The sequence below is a fragment of the Lepidochelys kempii genome, chromosome 3, assembly GCF_965140285.1.
Source record: "Lepidochelys kempii isolate rLepKem1 chromosome 3, rLepKem1.hap1, whole genome shotgun sequence".
Taxonomy (NCBI): domain Eukaryota; kingdom Metazoa; phylum Chordata; order Testudines; family Cheloniidae; genus Lepidochelys; species Lepidochelys kempii.
The window spans coordinates 67,326,058-67,344,612 of NC_136382.1; the positions used below are offsets into that span (position 1 = coordinate 67,326,058).

Genomic DNA, 18,555 nt, shown 5'->3' on the forward strand with positions numbered 1-18,555 from the left:
GGTAGGAATGTGCTTTTCTAGAATAAAACTTTGTACTATCAGAAATGCCCAGTATGTAATTTCTGAGAGAGCACTTATAGTTATTATTTGGGGGTAGTGTCTAATAATTTTCCTTTTTGTTTTTCGTAGGCTTTGGGGAACCATGAGTTTGATAATGGTCTGGATGGATTATTGGATCCACTACTTAAAAATGTTAATTTTTCAATTCTGAGTGCAAACATTCAGGCAAGCAAATCAGTAGCATCCAGGATCACTGGATATTTTCAGCCTTATAAAATACTACAGGTTGGTTCAGAAAAAATCGGAGTTGTTGGCTATACCACTAAGGAAACATCTTTCCTTTCAAATCCAGGTATGCTTTTCTTTAGTATAGCAGGAACAAACCATATACATTTAAATGGGGGAGGATCTATTAATGGAAATTCTCTATGTCCTAAGAAGGAGGAGAGGATGGAAGATGATAAAATACAGGTAGGATCTGATGAGAAACAGTCAAATGAAAAATGTCTCATGCAATTACATCATGTAATGGGAGACAGCTAAAAAGTGACAAGTTTTTAAAGTGCTTATATACCAATGATAGAAGTCTAAATAATAAAATGGGTGAACTACAGTGCCTTATATTAAATGAGGATATTGATATAGGCATCACAAAAACTTGGTGGAATGAGGATAATCAATGGGACACAGTAATACCAGGGTACAAAATAGAACAGGTCATGCTGGTGAGGGAGTGACACTATATGTGAAAGAGAGCTTAGAATCAAATGAAGTAAAAATCTGAAATGAACCAAACTATACCATAGAATCTCTATGGATAGTAATTCCATGCTTGAATAATAAGAATATAGCAGTAGGGATATATTACCGACCACCTGACCAGGATGGTGATAGTGACTGTAAAATGTTCAGGGAGATTAGAGAGGCTTTTAAAATAAAAAAAATAATAATAATGGGGGATTTCAACTATCCCCACATTGACTGGGTACATGTCACCTCAGGACGGGATGCAGAGATTAAGTTTCTTGACACCTTAAATGACTGCTTCTTGGAGCAGCTAGTTCTGGAACCCACAAGAGGCAAGGCAATTGTTGATTTAGTCCTAAGTGGAGTACAGGGTCAGGTCCAAGATTTGAATATAGCTGAACAGCTTGGCAATAGTGACCATAATATCATTAAATTTAACATCCCCGTAGTGGGGAAAACACCACAGCAGCCCAACACTGTAGCATTTAGTTTCAGAAAGGAGAACTACACAAAAATGAGGAGGTTAATTAAACAGAAATTGAAAGATAGAGCACCAAAAGTAAAATCCCTTCAAGCTGCATGGAAACTTTTTAAAGACACCATAGTAGAGGCTCAACTTCAATGTATTCCCCAAATTGAAAAACCTAGTAAGAGAACCAATAAAAGAGCCACAGTGGCTAAACAGCAAAGTAAAAGAGGCAGTGAGAGGCAAAAAGGCACCCTTTAAAAAGTGGAAGTTAAATCCTGCTGGGGAAAATAGGGAGCATAAACACTGGCAAATGAAGTGTAATAATATAATTAGGAAGGCCAAAAAAGAATTTGAAGAACAGCTAGCCAAAGACTCAAAAAGTAATACCAATTTTTTAAAGTAAATCAGAAGCAGGAAGCCTGCGAAACAACCAGTGGGACCAGTGGACGATTGAGATGTTAAAGGAGCACTCAAGGATGATAAGGCCATTGCGAGGAAACTAAATTAATTCTTTGCATTGGTCTTCACAGCTGAGCATGTGCGGGAGATTTCCAAGCCTGAGCCGTTCTTTTTAGGTGACAAATCTGAGAAACTGTCCCAGATTGAAGTGTCATTAGAGGAGGTTTTGGAACTAATTGATAAATTAAGCAGTAATAAGTCACCAGGACCAGATGGTATTCACCCAAGAGTTCTGAAGGAACTCAAATGTGAAATTGAAGGACTACTAACTAGTCTGTAACTATCATTTAAATCAACTTCTGTACCAAATGACTGGAGGATAGCTAATGTGACGCCAATTTTTTAAAAGGGCTCCAGAGGTGACCCCGGCAATTACAGTCCGGTAAGCCTGACTTCAGTAGTGGGAAAACTGGTTGAAACTATGGAAAGAACAAAATTGTCAGACACATAGATGAACATAATTTGTTGGGGAATAGTCAACATGGTTTTTGTAACGGGAAATCATGCTTCACCAATCTACTGGAATTCTTTGAGAGGGTCAACAAGCATGTGGACAAAGGAGATCCAGTGGATATAGTGTATTTAGATTTTCAGAAAGCCTTTGACGAGGTCCCTTACCAAAGGCTGTTAAGGGATACGAGGGAAGGTTCTGTCATGGATTGGTAACTGGTTAAAAGATTAGGAATAAATGGTCAATAAATGGTCTCCATTTCAGAATGGAGAGAAGTAAATAGTGGTGTCCCCCCAGGGATCTGTACTGGGCCCAGTCCTATTTAACGTATTCATAAATGAGCTGGAAAAAGGGGTAAACAGTGAGGTGGCAAAGTTTGCAGATGATACAAAACTACTCAAGATAGTTAATTCCCATGCAGACCGTGAAGAACTACAAAAGGATCTCTCAAAACTAAGTGACTGGGCAACAAAATGGCTGATGAAATTCAGTGTTGATAAATGCAAAGTAATGCACATTGGAAAACATAAGCCCTACTATACATATAAAACGATGGGGTCTAAATTAGCTGTTCCCACTCAAGAAAGTGATCTTGGAGTTATTGTGGATAGTTCTCTGAAAACATCCACTCAATATGCAGAGGCAGTCAAAAAATTGAACAGAATTTTGGGAATCATTAAGAAAGGGATAGATAATAAGACAGAAAATATCATATTGCCTCGATCATATCATAAATCCATGGTATGCCCACATCTTGAATATTGCATGCAGATGTGGTCGCCCCATCTCAAAAAAGATGTATTGGACTTGGAAAAGATTCAGAAAAGGTCAAAAAAAAATTATTAGGGGTATGGAACGGCTGCCGTTTGAGGAAAGATTAATAAGACTGGGACTTTTCAGTTTGGAAAAAAGACAACTAAGCAGGGATATGATAGAGATCTCTAAAATTATGACTGGTGTGGAGAAAGTAAATAAGGAAGAGTTATTTACTCCTTCTCATAACACAAGAACTAGGGGCCACCAAATGAAATTAATAGGCAGCAGGTTTAAAACAAACAAAAGGAAGTATTTCTTCACACAGTGCACAGTCAACCTGTGGAACTCCTTGCCAGAGGATATTGTGAAGGCCAAGACCATAACAGGGTTCAAAAAAGAACTCGATAAATTAATGGAGGACAGGTCCATCAATGGCTTATTAGCCAATGTCATAAATATAAAGGGAAGGGTAACCACCTTTCTGTATACAGTGCTATAAAATCCCTCCTGGCCAGAGGCAAAAGCCTTTCACCTGTAAAGGGTAAAGAAGCTAAGGTAACCTCGCTGGCACCTGACCCAAAATGACCAATGAGGGAACGAGATACTTTCAAATATGGAGGGGGGGACAAAGGGTTTGTCTGTCTGTGTGATGCTTTTGCCGGGAACAGATCAGGAATGCAGCATTACAACTCCTGTAAAGTTAGTAAGTAATCTAGCTAGAACATGCGTTAGATTTTCTTTTGTTTAATGGCTGATAAAATAAGCTGTGTCTTTTTGTAACTTAAGGTTTTGCCTAGAGGGATTCTCTGTGTTTTGAATCTGATTACCCTACAAGGTATTTACCATCCTGATTTTACAGGGGTGATTCTTTTACCTTTTCTTTAATTAAAATTCTTCTTTTAAGACCCTGATTGATTTTTCATTGTTCTTAAGATCCAAGGGTTTGGGTCTGTGTTCACCTGTACAAATTGGTGAGGCTTCTTATCAAGCTTTCCCCAGGAAAGGGGGTGTAGGGCTTGGGGGGATATTTTGGGGGAAGACGTCTCCAAGTGGCTCTTTACCTGTTCTCTGTTTAAAACGCTTGGTGATGGCAGCATACGGTTCAAGGACAAGGCAAAGTTTGTACCTTGGGGAAGTTTTTAACCTAAGCTGGTAAGAATAAGCTTAGGGGGTCTTTCATGCAGGTCCCCACATGTGTACCCTAGAGTTCAGAGTGGGGAAGGAATCTTGACAGCCAGGATGGAGAGGAATGGGGTGTCCCTAGCCTCTGTTTGCCAGACGCTGGGAATGGGCGACAGGGCATGGATCACTTGATGATTAGCTGTTCTGTCCGTTCCCTCTTGGGCACCTGGCATTGGCCACTGTCGGAAGACAGGATGCTGGGCTAGATGGACCTTTGATCTGACACAGTATGGCCGTTCTTAAACGGTCAAATGCTAAAATTTTAACTATATATCGTTTCTTAGTATGAATTAATGAATATTGATGAAGGGTTTTAGTTGCCTGTAGAACTTTTGTATTATTCAGCTCCCTGGCCAGTTGACTGGTTTTAACTGCTAGATGTTCGAGTTATATGAAAAGATGTGTTCCATTCACAGATCCATTTAGAACACACGAAGCACTGCTCTAAAGGGGTGTTAAGTTTACAATGGTTAAAAAAAAAGGTTATATATTTTTCTCCTTATTGGCCACATACGAGAGCCTAAAGACATGAATATATCTTGTATAATTAAGGAAAATGTGTTTTTTTACAGATTTTATTAAAATTTGACAATTTTGAATTCTGAGGAACATAATTCAGCCTTCAGGTAGACAGACACATGCCCAAATCCCACTAAAGTCAGTGGGAATTGCATATGTGTATCTGAAGGAAGAATTTGTTCCCCGCTGTTTTTCGGCATCTCAAGTATATACCAGAAATTAGACTACAGAAGGAATCACAATTATTTTCTGTCAGTGATTGATAGCAGAAGTGATGAAGCATAGACTCATCCTCTTCTGACAAAGAAGTTGTTCCAGTGATCAAGATTTATTTAATTAGTGTAAAGCAATGAGATAAAAACAGACTACTTCTGATTTTAAGAACAGATAATTGTATTTTAGAATAATAAAAACACCATTTTCACATTAGAGTTTCTCACCTCGCCCTTTTAATCAGATGTAGGACATCATTATAGGTGCAAAAGAGCCACTTTCACGCCTAATAAAAGGACCTTGCATTCTCCTCTGGTTTTAAACTAGACACACAATGGAATTAAAATGCATTGAACACAGCATTTTTTTAAAAAATCACTCTTCAATACAAGGAAGATATTACTACTTTTCTGTCCATTACTTACTGAAATAACATAATAACTGTAAAAATGAAGGTGTAAATTAGCCCAGAATAGGGAAGGTATGATAATATTTAAACCAAGTATTCAAATGTACAACTGACATAAAAGTCTAAAGTCCAATGCAAATGGTTAAACACATCCACAGAGGAGACCTCTCTATGGTCAACAGAAACTTTTAATCTGCCTTCGGACACAAGAGGCTGAGTTATTTGAGTCCATCCTTTTCCTCTAAGGAATAACAAGGAAAATTTATTCTTCCTTTGCCTGTGCAAAATGAGAAGCTTATAGTGCTGAGGGTATGAAGAGAGTTCTTAACATAATATAACTGATATGTTCTAAATGTTTACCTATGAGTGTTGACCCAACCAGGGAGGTTGGCAGTCTCAGCCCCTTGCATTTCTGCTTGCACAATATCCCTGCTTGTATAATATCCATGAAGCAATGTGGGAAAGCTCCTGGATCAGAGCCTATGTATCCTCTGAGCGCCGGTTTCTCATCCAGGCAATCCAGAAAGTTGGCTAAATTGGACATGCTAGGAATTAAAATAAGTTATTGAGAAACAGTGTCATAATTTATCTATTTTGAGAGTTTATTTTGAGAGTTTTGAGAGGACTTTCAAATTACCTTTTTGTAGCTGGGAAAAATATTAGAGCAGAAGTTTGATGGTGGTGAATTACAACTGCTGCTAAGTAAAAGGACATATTTTAATAAATTTGTAGCAAAAACTAAAGATGGTTATAATTGTACTGAAAGGGCCAATAAGGAGCCAAAAGAGGAGGAGTAGTAGTAGTAAGACAGAAGGCTTATTACTTTCTTAGGCAAAGCTAAAGCAGTGACAGACTAAGTACATACTGACAGGTTTCAGAGTAACTGCCGTGTTAGTCTGTATTCGCAAAAAGAAAAGGAGTACTTGTGGCACCTTAGAGACTAACCAATTTATTTGAACATAAGCTTTCGTGAGCTACAGCTCACTTCATCGAAAGCTTATGCTCAAATAAATTGGTTAGTCTCTAAGGTGCCACAAGTACTCCTTTTCTTTTTGTAAGTACATACTGTGGTATAACTGAGGAATCCAAAAGCAGTTGGCATTAATAGGGAGTTTTCTAGGGGCCACTGTTTGTAGCAAACACAATTAGAATCATAGAATATCAGGGTTGGAAGGGACCCCAGAAGGTCATCTAGTCCAACCCCCTGCTCGAAGCAGGACCAATTCCCAGTTAAAGCATCCCAGCCAGGGCTTTGTCAAGCCTGACCTTAAAAACCTCTAAGGAAGGAGATTCTACCACCTCCCTAGTTAACGCATTCCAGTGTTTCACCACCCTCTTAGTGAAAAAGTTTTTCCTAATATCCAATCTAAACCTCCCCCACTGCAACTTGAGACCATTACTCCTCGTTCTGTCATCTGCTACCATTGAGAACAGTCTAGAGCCATCCTCTTTGGAACCCCCTTTCAGGTAGTTGAAAGCAGCTATCAAATCCCCCCTCATTCTTCTCTTCTGCAGACTAAACAATCCCAGCTCCCTCAGCCTCTCCTCATAAGTCATGTGTTCTAGACCCCTAATCATTTTTGTTGCCCTTCGCTGGACTCTCTCCAATTTATCCACATCCTTCTTGTAGTGTGGGGCCCAAAACTGGACACAGTACTCCAGATGAGGCCTCACCAATGTCGAATAGAGGGGAACGATCACGTCCCTCGATCTGCTCGCTATGCTCCTACTTATATGTCCCAAAATGCCATTGGCCTTCTTGGCAACAAGGGCACACTGCTGACTCATATCCAGCTTCTCATCCACTGTCACCCCTAGGTCCTTTTCCGCAGAACTGCTGCCTAGCCATTCGGTCCCTAGTCTGTAGCGGTGCATTGGATTCTTCCGTCCTAAGTGCAGGACCCTGCACTTATCCTTATTGAACCTCATCAGATTTCTTTTGGCCCAATCCTCCAATTTGTCTAGGTCCTTCTGTATCCTATCCCTCCCCTCCAGCGTATCTACCACTCCTCCCAGTTTAGTATCATCCGCAAATTTGCTGAGAGTGCAATCTACACCATCCTCCAGATCATTTATGAAGATATTGAACAAAACCGGCCCCAAGACCGACCCCTGGGGCACTCCACTTGACACCAGCTGCCAACTAGACATGGAGCCATTGATCACTACCCGTTGAGCCCGACAATCTAGCCAGCTTTCTACCCACCTTATAGTGCATTCATCCAGCCCATACTTCCTTAACTTGCTGACAAGAATACTGTGGGAGACCGTGTCAAAAGCTTTGCTAAAGTCAAGAAACAATACATCCACTGCTTTCCCTTCATCCACAGAACCAGTAATCTCATCATAAAAGGCGATTAGATTAGTCAGGCATGACCTTCCCTTGGTGAATCCATGCTGGCTGTTCCTGATCACTTTCCTCTCATGCAAGTGCTTCAGGATTGATTCTTTGAGGACCTGCTCCATGATTTTTCCAGGGACTGAGGTGAGGCTGACTGGCCTGTAGTTCCCAGGATCCTCCTCCTTCCCTTTTTTAAAGATTGGCACTACATTAGCCTTTTTCCAGTCATCCGGGGCCTCCCCCGTTCACCACGAGTTTTCAAAGATAATGGCCAATGGCTCTGCAATTTTTGTAACTCTCTCCTTTTTTACTTGTACACCACTTTAGTGTATGAAGCCTTCAGTAGCTTTCAAAAGGTGATTCAGTTTCTACATACTGTGGTTTGTCAGAAATGACTTAGCAATCTGCAGTGCTGATAAACTCCTGGCTGAAATTGTGGGTTGGTGAGTTAACCATTAATCTAGTTGTCTTTCATCACTACTGCTTCCATAGTCACCTTCACAGTCTATTCATAACTATCACCATATTATAATCATAAATCTTTTGAAACATTGGGATGGAGGTTCCCATAGTGCTCGCTTTCTCTCTCTCCCTCAATAAGGATTGCTAATAAATATCTGGAAACAGTGGGTGAAGGCTACTTTAATAATTCATAGCACAAATGATGAAGCTATTAACTGGTAACTTTTTTTAAAGATGTCCTATGCACTACTAAATCCACCTGCCAGATTTGAGTCACCCTACTAGGTTTTTTCCTACAACAGTTGCCCAAGTAGTGGTAAATAAGCAAGACAGTATTTATTTATTCGTTGTATTGTAAGATCTGTAGAATAGGGACCATGTCTCTGTATTTGTACTGTGAGGTGCTTAGCATGCATTTTGTGCTGCAAAATAGTAAATCACATTTTTGCGCATAACTTTTTATTTCGGTATCTTGATAACTTCTCCTGTCTGTAGAATAGTAGAAATATTCAATGGAGAACATTTGTCAACTATTTTATCCTTGGACACGTGCCTAATACTTTTGGCACCCAGCCCATTATCTTTTCTTCTTGTTAAAAAATAGTGCTGTTTAGTTGCCTTTTCTATATTTTCTTTCTAAAGTTTAAAGAAATTAGAAAACTTATTTCCTGTTAGTTTAACACACTGAAAAAGAAATGATGGAATTGCTGAGCCACAAAGAAAAAGATGAATAACTGTTGTATAAAAAACTTTTTTAAACTAAATTTAAACTTTTGAGGAGTGGGTGACCAAGTACTAAGCAATGAGTTGTGTGTTTTATTTTGAATCCTGGGTTACACTTGGGCAACAACAGAACTGTTGCAATTTGAAAACTTACGTAGCCCCATAATACTGCTTTGTCAATGTTCCTCTGTTGCGGTAACTCTTTATTTCTTGAAACATTTAGCATTGGACTCTGGACTAGTTCTCACTCTCCCCTTTGCTATGCAATAGGCCAGATCTGTTGATCGCTGGGGTATGCTGCAAGGCTCCTGTATTCTCCCAAGATGCCTGGGAATGGAGGCAAATTGTGAGGGATGGGAGGTAGAATTAGTGTGGTTTATTTTCTAGTTGGTCATTTTTGGCTGGAGAGTTTAAGGGGAATTTGTTGATCTGTAACTTAGAAGAACGTATTTTAAAACTTTGTCAAAGGAACCTAGCACCTGGGATAGCTGCTCTTTTATCCTTTTTGTAGAAATCAAAAGTGTGACCGAGATACAGCAAATACAGTAGAGAGAGAGCGAGAGAGTGTACATGTTTGTATTGTAAATGAAATTATTCTGAAATGATAAAATAGAAACATTTCAGAGAAACCATAAGATTTCTCAACACTGTGAGCTGGGTAAACATTACCCTTTTTAATCTCTGTCTTTGGGTTCTCCCTTCAGTGAAGTAATTCCACTTCAGTCTTTGCTATTGCTATGTACCACTGACCGTCAGAAATCCTATGATTCATCTCATTCAATTAGATAATTTGCATATGGAAGGCAAGTAGGATTTGGCCCTGAGCCTGCAGATTTAGTGCAGCAGGACTCTGAGGGAACTGCTGTGGAAATAGAGAGGAGACAAACAAAATAAGCCAGGATGAGGGGAGATTTTTATGGGAGAAGAATTAACGTGGGGGAAGAAGAAGAAAGAGCCTAAGGAAAAATCAGTAGGAAGTAATATTGCAGAAGAATATTCTATTTACACCCAAATGATGCATATGAGACAAACCTGAATGTAACTCTTTCTTCGTTCTAATGGCAGTCAAAAACCATTGGAACTTTGTTGGCTGGTATCACCAGCATCTTTTCATGGAATTACAGCTTTGTTATATATAGTTGAGTGTATATAATTCAATTCATAAATGTTGGTAGACTGAGCACAAATGTTCATGTTGCTTATACAATACTTGAAAACACTGGCCAGATTAAAAGTCTGAACTAACTCCCAATAAAGCTAATTAAAAGACTCATTTGCTTCATTCTGTAAAGGAATGTGGGACCCTAGGGCCACTAAAATTCAGAGATCATTTAAACCTTTCACCCTAGAATCCCGTGTTTGATGGCGAAAATGGGCATTTAAATAATGAGAGAGGCCAGAGCTCCCAACAGTTTGTGGGACTCTGGCCATAGTCCATCAGCTGTTTCAATAATCTGATCTTGTGAAAACACAAGTATTTTTAGATACCTCATAAATATTAATCTCCTTTCTCTCTTCTTTTTTTTTTTTAAAAAGGAACGGATATATACTTTGAAGATGAAATTGAAGCATTGCAGCCACATGTGAATAAACTTACCATGCTGGGAGTTAACAAAATTATTGCACTAGGACACTCCGGCTTCACTGTAGATCAAATGATTGCTCAAAAAGTGAGAGGAGTGGATGTTGTAATTGGAGGACATACAAACACGTTTCTTTATACAGGTATTACAGCTCTCAGTAAAATGTTGCTTTTAACCAAAACTGATCATTAATTGAAAGAAAATTCTCACTGAACTGAGATGACTTTGTAAAAATGTTATTTACGTGTAACTAAGCACTGTGGCCAGTTCCTCAACTGCCATTTCAGTGGAACTACCTTGATTGAGAGCAGCTGAGGATCTGGCACCCTGTATGATTAAAACCAATCAACTATATGTAGTACATATCACATTGAGATGTAGTTCTTTTGCAGTCCTTACCATAAGCAAGACAAATGACACTGAGACTATGACACAAGTCCATTCCCAGTTTTTACATTCTTTGTGAGTAAGAAGTGTCCTAACTCTTTGAACTTATTCAGGATGACCTGTGCAACACAGACCCACTCCAACACAAACAGTAATGCTACTAAATTATTGTGCAGCTTGTTTAATAGTAGTCCTACATGACATTCTCATAAGAGAGACTACATTTCCCTAATTATGTGAAATTACTATAAAGTGAGTGTATAACTGGTTGAAAGATCATACTCAAAGAGCAATTATCAGTGGTTCACTGTCCAACTGTGTGGATATATCTAGTGGAGTCCTGCAGTGGTCAGTTCTGGGTCTGGTACTTTTAACATTTTCAGTAATTACTTGGATACTGGACTGGAAAGTATGCTTATAAAATTTGAGATTATACCGAGCTGGGAGGAATAGGATTAGAATTCAAAATGACCTTGACAAATTGGAAAATTGGTCTGAAATCAACAAGATGGAATTCAGTGAGGACAAATGCAAAGTACTAGATAATACTTAGTCCTGCAGATAATACTTAGGCTGCAGCTGTGTGCTAATTGGACCGCGGGTTGAGAACCGCTGGCCTAGGTATACTTGGTCCTAACTCCCGGGGGGGGGGGTTTGGATGACCTCTCAAGGTCCCTTCTAGCCCTACATTTCTGTGATTCTAACATGTTTTACAAGTTTACTGAATAAGGGAGTAAATAAATAAAATATTTTAATTTACCTTGTCTATGATACATGCATTAAAGGAATCAGTGAAACAAATTAATCAATATAAAACAAGTCATATTACTTGATTATTTTTCAAAATATCCTGTAGTTGATTGTTATCCTGTAGAACTTATTTCTGTATGTATAGGTTTTTAAAACATATGTAGTTTGTAATATTTGGTGGCCTAGTGATGGTATTATTTAGTCCATGAGGGAAAACATTTATTTTAAAAAAGAATTCCACTGATATTGGGTTTTAAGAGGAAGAAAATAAAATCTTAAACATTTCAGAAAAAAACACTTAGAAGTGTTTGAGACATGGATCTGTGTAGCGACAGATCCTGAATATATACCCAAAGTGACAGAAGAGTAGAAAATTTTTATGTTCTTGCCTACCCAGCTACTGCCAAGCATTGTGCTAGCATGAACGTTTGTCACACTGTGACAGAAAATGAAAAGTACACACACTGTCTTCCTATGCCTAAAAAAATTCCATTTTGAACATTGGCCCAGATTGTAGCTCTTATTTACAAAGTTCCAGATATTCTATAGAAATTATACATGTGTGCAAACTGCGTGTGAGGAAAATGCATGGTGCTGTGGCATGCCGCAAAGACTTCTCAGTGTGAGTTTGGGATGGGCACAGTTAGTGAACGGTGACTCTATAAATAAGTTATGCAAGATCATCCCAAATGAGTACCAGTAGAACCTTTATCTCTCACTGTCACATTCTGTATATGCCTTAGGGAATTTTTTTTTTTTTAAATGCTACTAGGATTTTTTCCCCCTTCATTTGTCTGCTTGCTAAGATAGGTGACTAAGTTACCATGAGGCCAAATGTAGAGAGCCTCAGAAAAAGTTAAAAAAAAAAATCCACCTAAAATTTATTTTAAATGACCTTTTTAGGTAACAACATCAGTTTTAAAATCATAACATTATAGGACCTTTCAGGACTAGAAACAAGTGCATAGTTCCATTTGAAATGGAGAAATCACCCTTTGCAATATAATCTAAACTTCCATTTCTAGTCTTGCAGGGCTATGCGATTTCAGACTTTTAAAGGAAATGATATTTTTATTCATAAAAAAGTCTGTAGTAGATTACAGATAACGATGGATCCCCATCAAACAAATAGTGCAAAACTGTAGGTAATATACTTATCTCTGCGTTTTGAAGGATGGTGTATATAAAAACTCTGTGCACCTATCCTGGAGAAAGGATCCTCATCAGCAGGTTACATGGGTTAGGAGCAAGCCAGATGGCAGAGGTAAGGATGATAGATGTTTTGGCTATACACTGCAGTGCTACTTGGTGTGTGTGAAAAGACTTGGGCAGTATAGATTAGCTGTCAGTACCACTTAGTGAACCTGTGTCACTTCAGAGTACTGTATGAAGCTTCTCTGTTTCATTGTTGTCTGAGCACAATGCTAGGAGCCAGAACTTCCTGAGTGTAACTTTGGGCAACTTGTCTGTGTGTAACTTTGGGCAAGTCACAGACTCTGTGTTGCCCACTCTGAGTACTTCTACTTCGCTCCCTAAGCTGGTCACTTTTTTTTTCTAATTTAAAACAAAAAAGAAATTTCAATGAAAAATCCTAGAGGAAAAAATTGACAAAATATTTATTTGAAGTTCTTTTCTAATCTTTCAGCCAACTATAGAGCTGGTCAGAATGTTTTGAATTTTGATTATTTCAAAAATACAGGAAAAACACAGGTGAGAGGAAGCTAGTGATCCCCCCCCGCCTCGCCCCAAACACACCCCCACTTTAGAGGAGGGCCTCATTCTGTAGTGTGCTAATTGCCTTTAACTTCTGTTTGAAGACAACAGGGTGTGAGGATGCACAGGAGGCACTCAGGAGCTTTTAGTATAAGGCCTGGGTATTTTGAGGATTAATTAATGTCTGCAAAGCAATTTGGAGGTGGAGATACATTACATATACAATGACGTCCTTTTATTATTAATACAATGTCATAGCAAGTCTATCAACTCCTCTTTGAGCTGAAAAGCAGTAACCAGTGGAGGGATTCAAAGTCAAGCTTCTGGACCTCAGCTGTTAAAACCCCTCACCACTCTGCCCCTGCTTACTCACCTGATCTTGTCTCTTGTTGGTTCACTTCCCCACTCTGGCTAACCCCACTGCCCCTGAATTAATCTGTAAGACCACTATACTCTTTCTTCATATCCCTCTAGCTTGTCTTGCCATATTGGCTCGGTTGTGGGAAAGTCTAAAATACTTGCTGTTACTCTTTTAATAATTTGTAGGTGGGGAAAAAAATTCCCAGAATTTTTTGCCGCTCCCCTGTCAACTTCACCTACACTTCCCACTCTGGTGGAGTACCAGAGTCAATGGGAGAGTGCTCAGTGGTTGATTTATCGCGTCTTCACTAGATGCGATAAATCGACCCCTGCTGGATTGATTGCTCCAGAGGTAAGTGTAGACATGCCCTTATTTACTAACCCTTTTTCTAAGGGCAAGTCTATACTACTAAATTAAGTCGACTTAAGTTACATTGACTTACAGCCACCACAGTAATTAAACTGCTTTTGTATGTCCACACTGCGCTTCTTTTGTCTGGTGTGGGTCCTCACTAGGAGTGCTTGTACCAATTTAACTGGTAGTGTGGGTCATTGTGGGACAGTTTCTCAGAGACAGCAACAGTCAACATAAGCAATGTAATGTCTACACTGACACTTCGTTGACCTAACTACATTGACTTAAGTGCGACATCACTCGTGGAGGTGGAGTTAAGTTGGTGTAGTGGGTGAGTTACATTAATGAGAGCTGCATTTTAGCATAGATATTTGCTGAATAAGGTCAATGTAAGCTGTCTTATGTTGACATATCTCTGTAGTGTAGACAAGGGCTAAGGAAGTGGTTGTCCTTTGGCATGCATTTTTTTTTTTTACCAAGAATGTTGAACTCCTGTCAGCAGCCTATAAAGTTTCCACAAAATTGTCACAGAGTGTGACTTGACATCGCTCTTCCTTCTTGTTCCCTTTCCCTCTCTCTCCCTGTTCCTTCAGATTCTGATTTCTTTTCCCTGTCCCAGTGTTCTAGGGACTCTTTTGGCAATTTCCCCTCATCTTAGTGTTATATATACACATTCTCTCTCTCGCTCTCACGTCTTTTCAATCTATTGAAAATAAGCACAACCCACATTTATTATTAATAAAAATAGCATATGAATAAAAGTGACAGTGGCTTGTTTTAAAGCAATCAAAAATAGTTGTAAGTCTCTGCCAAATTTAAGGTAGCCAGAAGAGGCATGTTTAAAAAAAAAAAAAAGGAAATGTTCTATGAGTTACAGGAAAAAACGGCCCACATACCCAGCCATCACTGTGTAACTTGGGACCTACTTAACAGTGTGTGTTAAGTTAACTGTCCTGTTCCTTCTCACCACACTGCTGTTCCATTTCCCTCTCTCTTCCCCTGCAGTTTCTTCTCCATCAGCCTCTGCCTCCTTTTATTATTCTAGTTGTTTAGAAAGAATCACACCCTTGAGTTCTGAATTAAGAGATAGGAACCTTTGTAAGCAACACATGAATAACTTTAAACACAGAAACTACTTTCACACTCTACTTCATTGGTCTTGTTCACACATGAAGGCAAGAAATCCCCCTGACTTGGATATGAAATAATGTTGTGCGTTTCCAGGATATCTAGGTGGGTTCTAATTTGGAAAGACCTCACTTTTTCTGTAAACACGGAAGAAGTGGATAGCCTAAAATGACCTCTGAGAGCTGTCCACACCAAATCCGCGCAAATGCATTATCTGTTCAGACAAAAAAAATTTACTTTGGCAGAGTCAAAGATTCTGCTTTGATTTTTGGAAATGCATACTCTGGCAGACTAGCTACAAACATGCACTTGAGTCTTCTAGCAGCATTACAATTACATCTGGGAACTGTTCCAGGAGCTCCATTTGTCCTGCCCAACGTTCACAGAAGTACGTATAGCTGGCAGAAGAGAGCTGACTCGGGGACCCAAAGTACAATTGTTGTTCTTCCCTTGTTTTCACAAATTATGTGGCAACTGGAATCTGGGACTGGAATGCTTTTCGTAGTGAGGTGATTTTCGGTAGAACCTTCAGACAAAAGTTTAATTAAAAGGAGTTTAAAAAATTAGGAGGTGTTACTGTTTCTTACGTTATCCTCTGTAAACATATTTTTTAATGAAACAGAATCTAAGCCTTCAACTGAGAAGTGTGCGTGGAGCTTTGATAAGCCTCTTCTCCTTTTTGGATGAATATCTTATGATACAAAAGTACAAAGTCCATCTCATCAAGGAATAATATAATGACGTAGTAATTTGGTTTGGAGGACTCACCTGCTTAAATGTATGCTTTTTGGGCTTCGTGGTTCCTGAAAAATGTCACCTGAGAAGCCAATTTATCAATAAAGCAGAAGGCAAAAATCCAACAATTTATATATGATGGAAAAATCATTGTTCTTTTAAAGTTTTAATTCTCAGTTAATTGCTGTGAGTTAGAGATCTTACGGCAAAGTAAGAGGTTAAAATCAACTCAACTTTTTCACTTCTACAAGGAGAAAATACACCCTTGCACTCAAGTCCTGAAGAACCTTATTTTATTTCCAAATTATTACTTAATAGATATTAAATATTGCATATATTCTTTTAAGGAAGAAAAACATATTTGAAAGTCCTTGCTGATAATTTTCTGAAGATAAAATACTTGTGTGGTTATTTTGTTTCAGGCCCCCCACCTTCTAGTGAAATGCCAGCTGGCAACTATCCATTCCTGGTGAAGTCAGATGATGGGAGGCAGGTGCCAGTGGTACAAGCCTATGCTTTTGGAAAATATCTTGGTTATTTAAATGTAACATTTGATGATCAAGGAAAAGTAATTAATACATCTGGAAACCCTATTCTGCTAAATAGCAGTATTCCTGAAGGTATGTGAAACAGAGATTTGAGTTCCTATAGATCACCCAGCTAAACTTTTAGCTTTATTGCTTTTTTTAAAAGTAAAGTACAATGCTACAGGAGAATTTAGCATTCCTCTTAATTTGGTCATCTTTGGCATCAAGTTCTGGGTACATTATAATGCTATAACCTGCTTTCTTCACTGACTCCTCTCAGCAATCAAACAAGTTTCCAGTTTATCACATTTCAGGTGTTCGGGTTTTTTTGGGGTCTATGTAAAATCACTAATAGCTTCCTCATGACATTCAGGTGATATATTTCCATGACATTTAGCATTTTTAGGAGACTCTCTAAACATTTAATCTTAATATTGCTTAAATGGGCATAAAGAGTAAACTAACATCTTATCCTTCAGAACAGAGTTTCCAGCAGGATGGGGAACTCTGGACTCTTGGTATCTCTGCACTTGGTTTGTGGACAAAGAAAGGGCTTTGATCTCGGAGGTTATCAAGCCAGCACTTTTCTTAAGCATTTCAGTTCACTCTAATTGTAAAAACAACTAAGTAGTTTTATGTGGGTTGCTCATGACCTTTTAAATACATTCAGGCAAAGCGCATCAATGTGCAAATGTAATATACAAAAAGAACATGTTTTTCATCAAACATCATAAAACTATGAAGGAGGAAAATCCTTCCATGGTTTGTTTTGTAAATAGATCTCTCATACTTCCAGCCCAGCCACCCTGTTTATTTGTTTCATTTAGTGGTTGCTTCCTGTCTGATGTACAGATTACGAGTTCTCTGGGTGTGTATTCTTTGTTGTTTATCTGTTCGTTGCCTTCTACAGTGGGGCCCTGATCGTGGGTTGGAGCTCTTAGGCACTACCAGCATATAAATAGAAGAATAGGTCATTTCAAAATTGACATGGTGTTTCAGCTTTGCCAGTCACATGGTTTTCACAAATTTAATGAGTTTAATTAAACCAAGCCTTGAACATTATAGTAATTCTGCAATGTCAGTGAATGTTATAATTCAGACTACTAGATATTTGCATGGTGAAGTATGCTTAATGTTTATATGTTGCTTGCAAATTAACCTTGTAACATGCCAAATGATGTACACAATACAAAATCATCAGAGAAATTGTGTGATGGCTGTATCCAAGTTATGTTTGGTTTCTGAAAATAAACCATCAATTTGCTACTAATAGGACAGCTATGCATATAAAATTAATTTCTAGTTCAGTAATCCTATATGGTTATTTGCGTGATTATTGGTAAGATTGTTCAATGCTGAAATATGCAAATAGTGTTTTAAACAAATTTGTAAGTTAGTGCTGCTATAACTAGGAGTAACTGAGATCATAAGTAAGAGAAAATTTAGTTTGAATATTTTAAAAAAAAACAACCCTCTGCTGGACTGTGCAATGAGTCTGTCTGTCTCCCAAAGGACGTGCTAGAAGTCCCATTCACTGGCAGTTTAAAACAAGACTGGGCAAAAGTAATTGTAAATGTACTACAGGGAATAAATCCTGCAGTGGCAGGGGATCAATTCACTCACCTAACTGTATTTTCCCCTATTTCTAGGTTTTATGATGATGAATATTGTAATCTTCTAACAATTAGGATCCTCTGTAATTTCACTCATCATTGGATTTCATGTAAAGTAAATTTTGATATTGTTCAATGAGCTCTCATGCAAGGAAAGGTTAATATATTTTAGAATCACTATGGAGCAAATTTTCCATAAAATTTGTACGAACGTAGGGTTCTAATTAATGGAAGACTTGTTCTTCTTTGAGACATGACGCTCATGTCCATTCCATGCTAGGGGTGTGTGCGTCATGAGCACAGTTACCAGAGATTTTTCCGTGTGTGGTAGCCATTGGGCCGGCTCTAGTGCCCTCTGGAGTTGCGTGCACATGCACCAGTATAAGGGGCACCTCCAGCCCCACTCCCTCTCAGTTCCTTCTTACCGTCCATGATGCTTGCCTGGAATGATCCTTCTTCATCTTGCAAGGCTTCTTTCCCAGAAGTGGTTTGGACTTCTCTGTCGTATATTGTATAGTTATTGGACTTAGTGTGTATAGTTTAGTTTATGTAATACCATTAACAGTTGTCTCTGTCATCGAGGGGTTGGGCATGCCCCAGTCCCCGGGCTTCAAGCTGTGTGCGTCCTGTGGCAAGCTGATGCCAGTGAGTGACCCACACTCTAGCTGTCTAA

At 38.7% G+C, this 18,555-nt stretch overlaps 1 protein-coding gene across 6 annotated transcripts in view; it reads left to right on the forward strand.

The window, feature by feature from the left end:
• NT5E (5'-nucleotidase ecto) overlaps window positions 1–18,555 on the forward strand; it is a 46,924-nt gene that overhangs the window by 5,030 nt on the left and 23,339 nt on the right. For all 6 annotated transcript variants that reach the window (XR_012157985.2, XM_073336586.1, XM_073336587.1 and 3 more), the window contains exons 2-4: window positions 130–352; window positions 10,268–10,456; window positions 16,165–16,362. Coding sequence is in view for 5 of the 6 variants with exons in the window: in XM_073336586.1 (XP_073192687.1) it covers window positions 130–352; window positions 10,268–10,456; window positions 16,165–16,362 (610 nt within the window). In the remaining variant the exon portion in view is untranslated. The remainder of the gene's footprint in view (window positions 1–129; window positions 353–10,267; window positions 10,457–16,164; window positions 16,363–18,555) is intronic.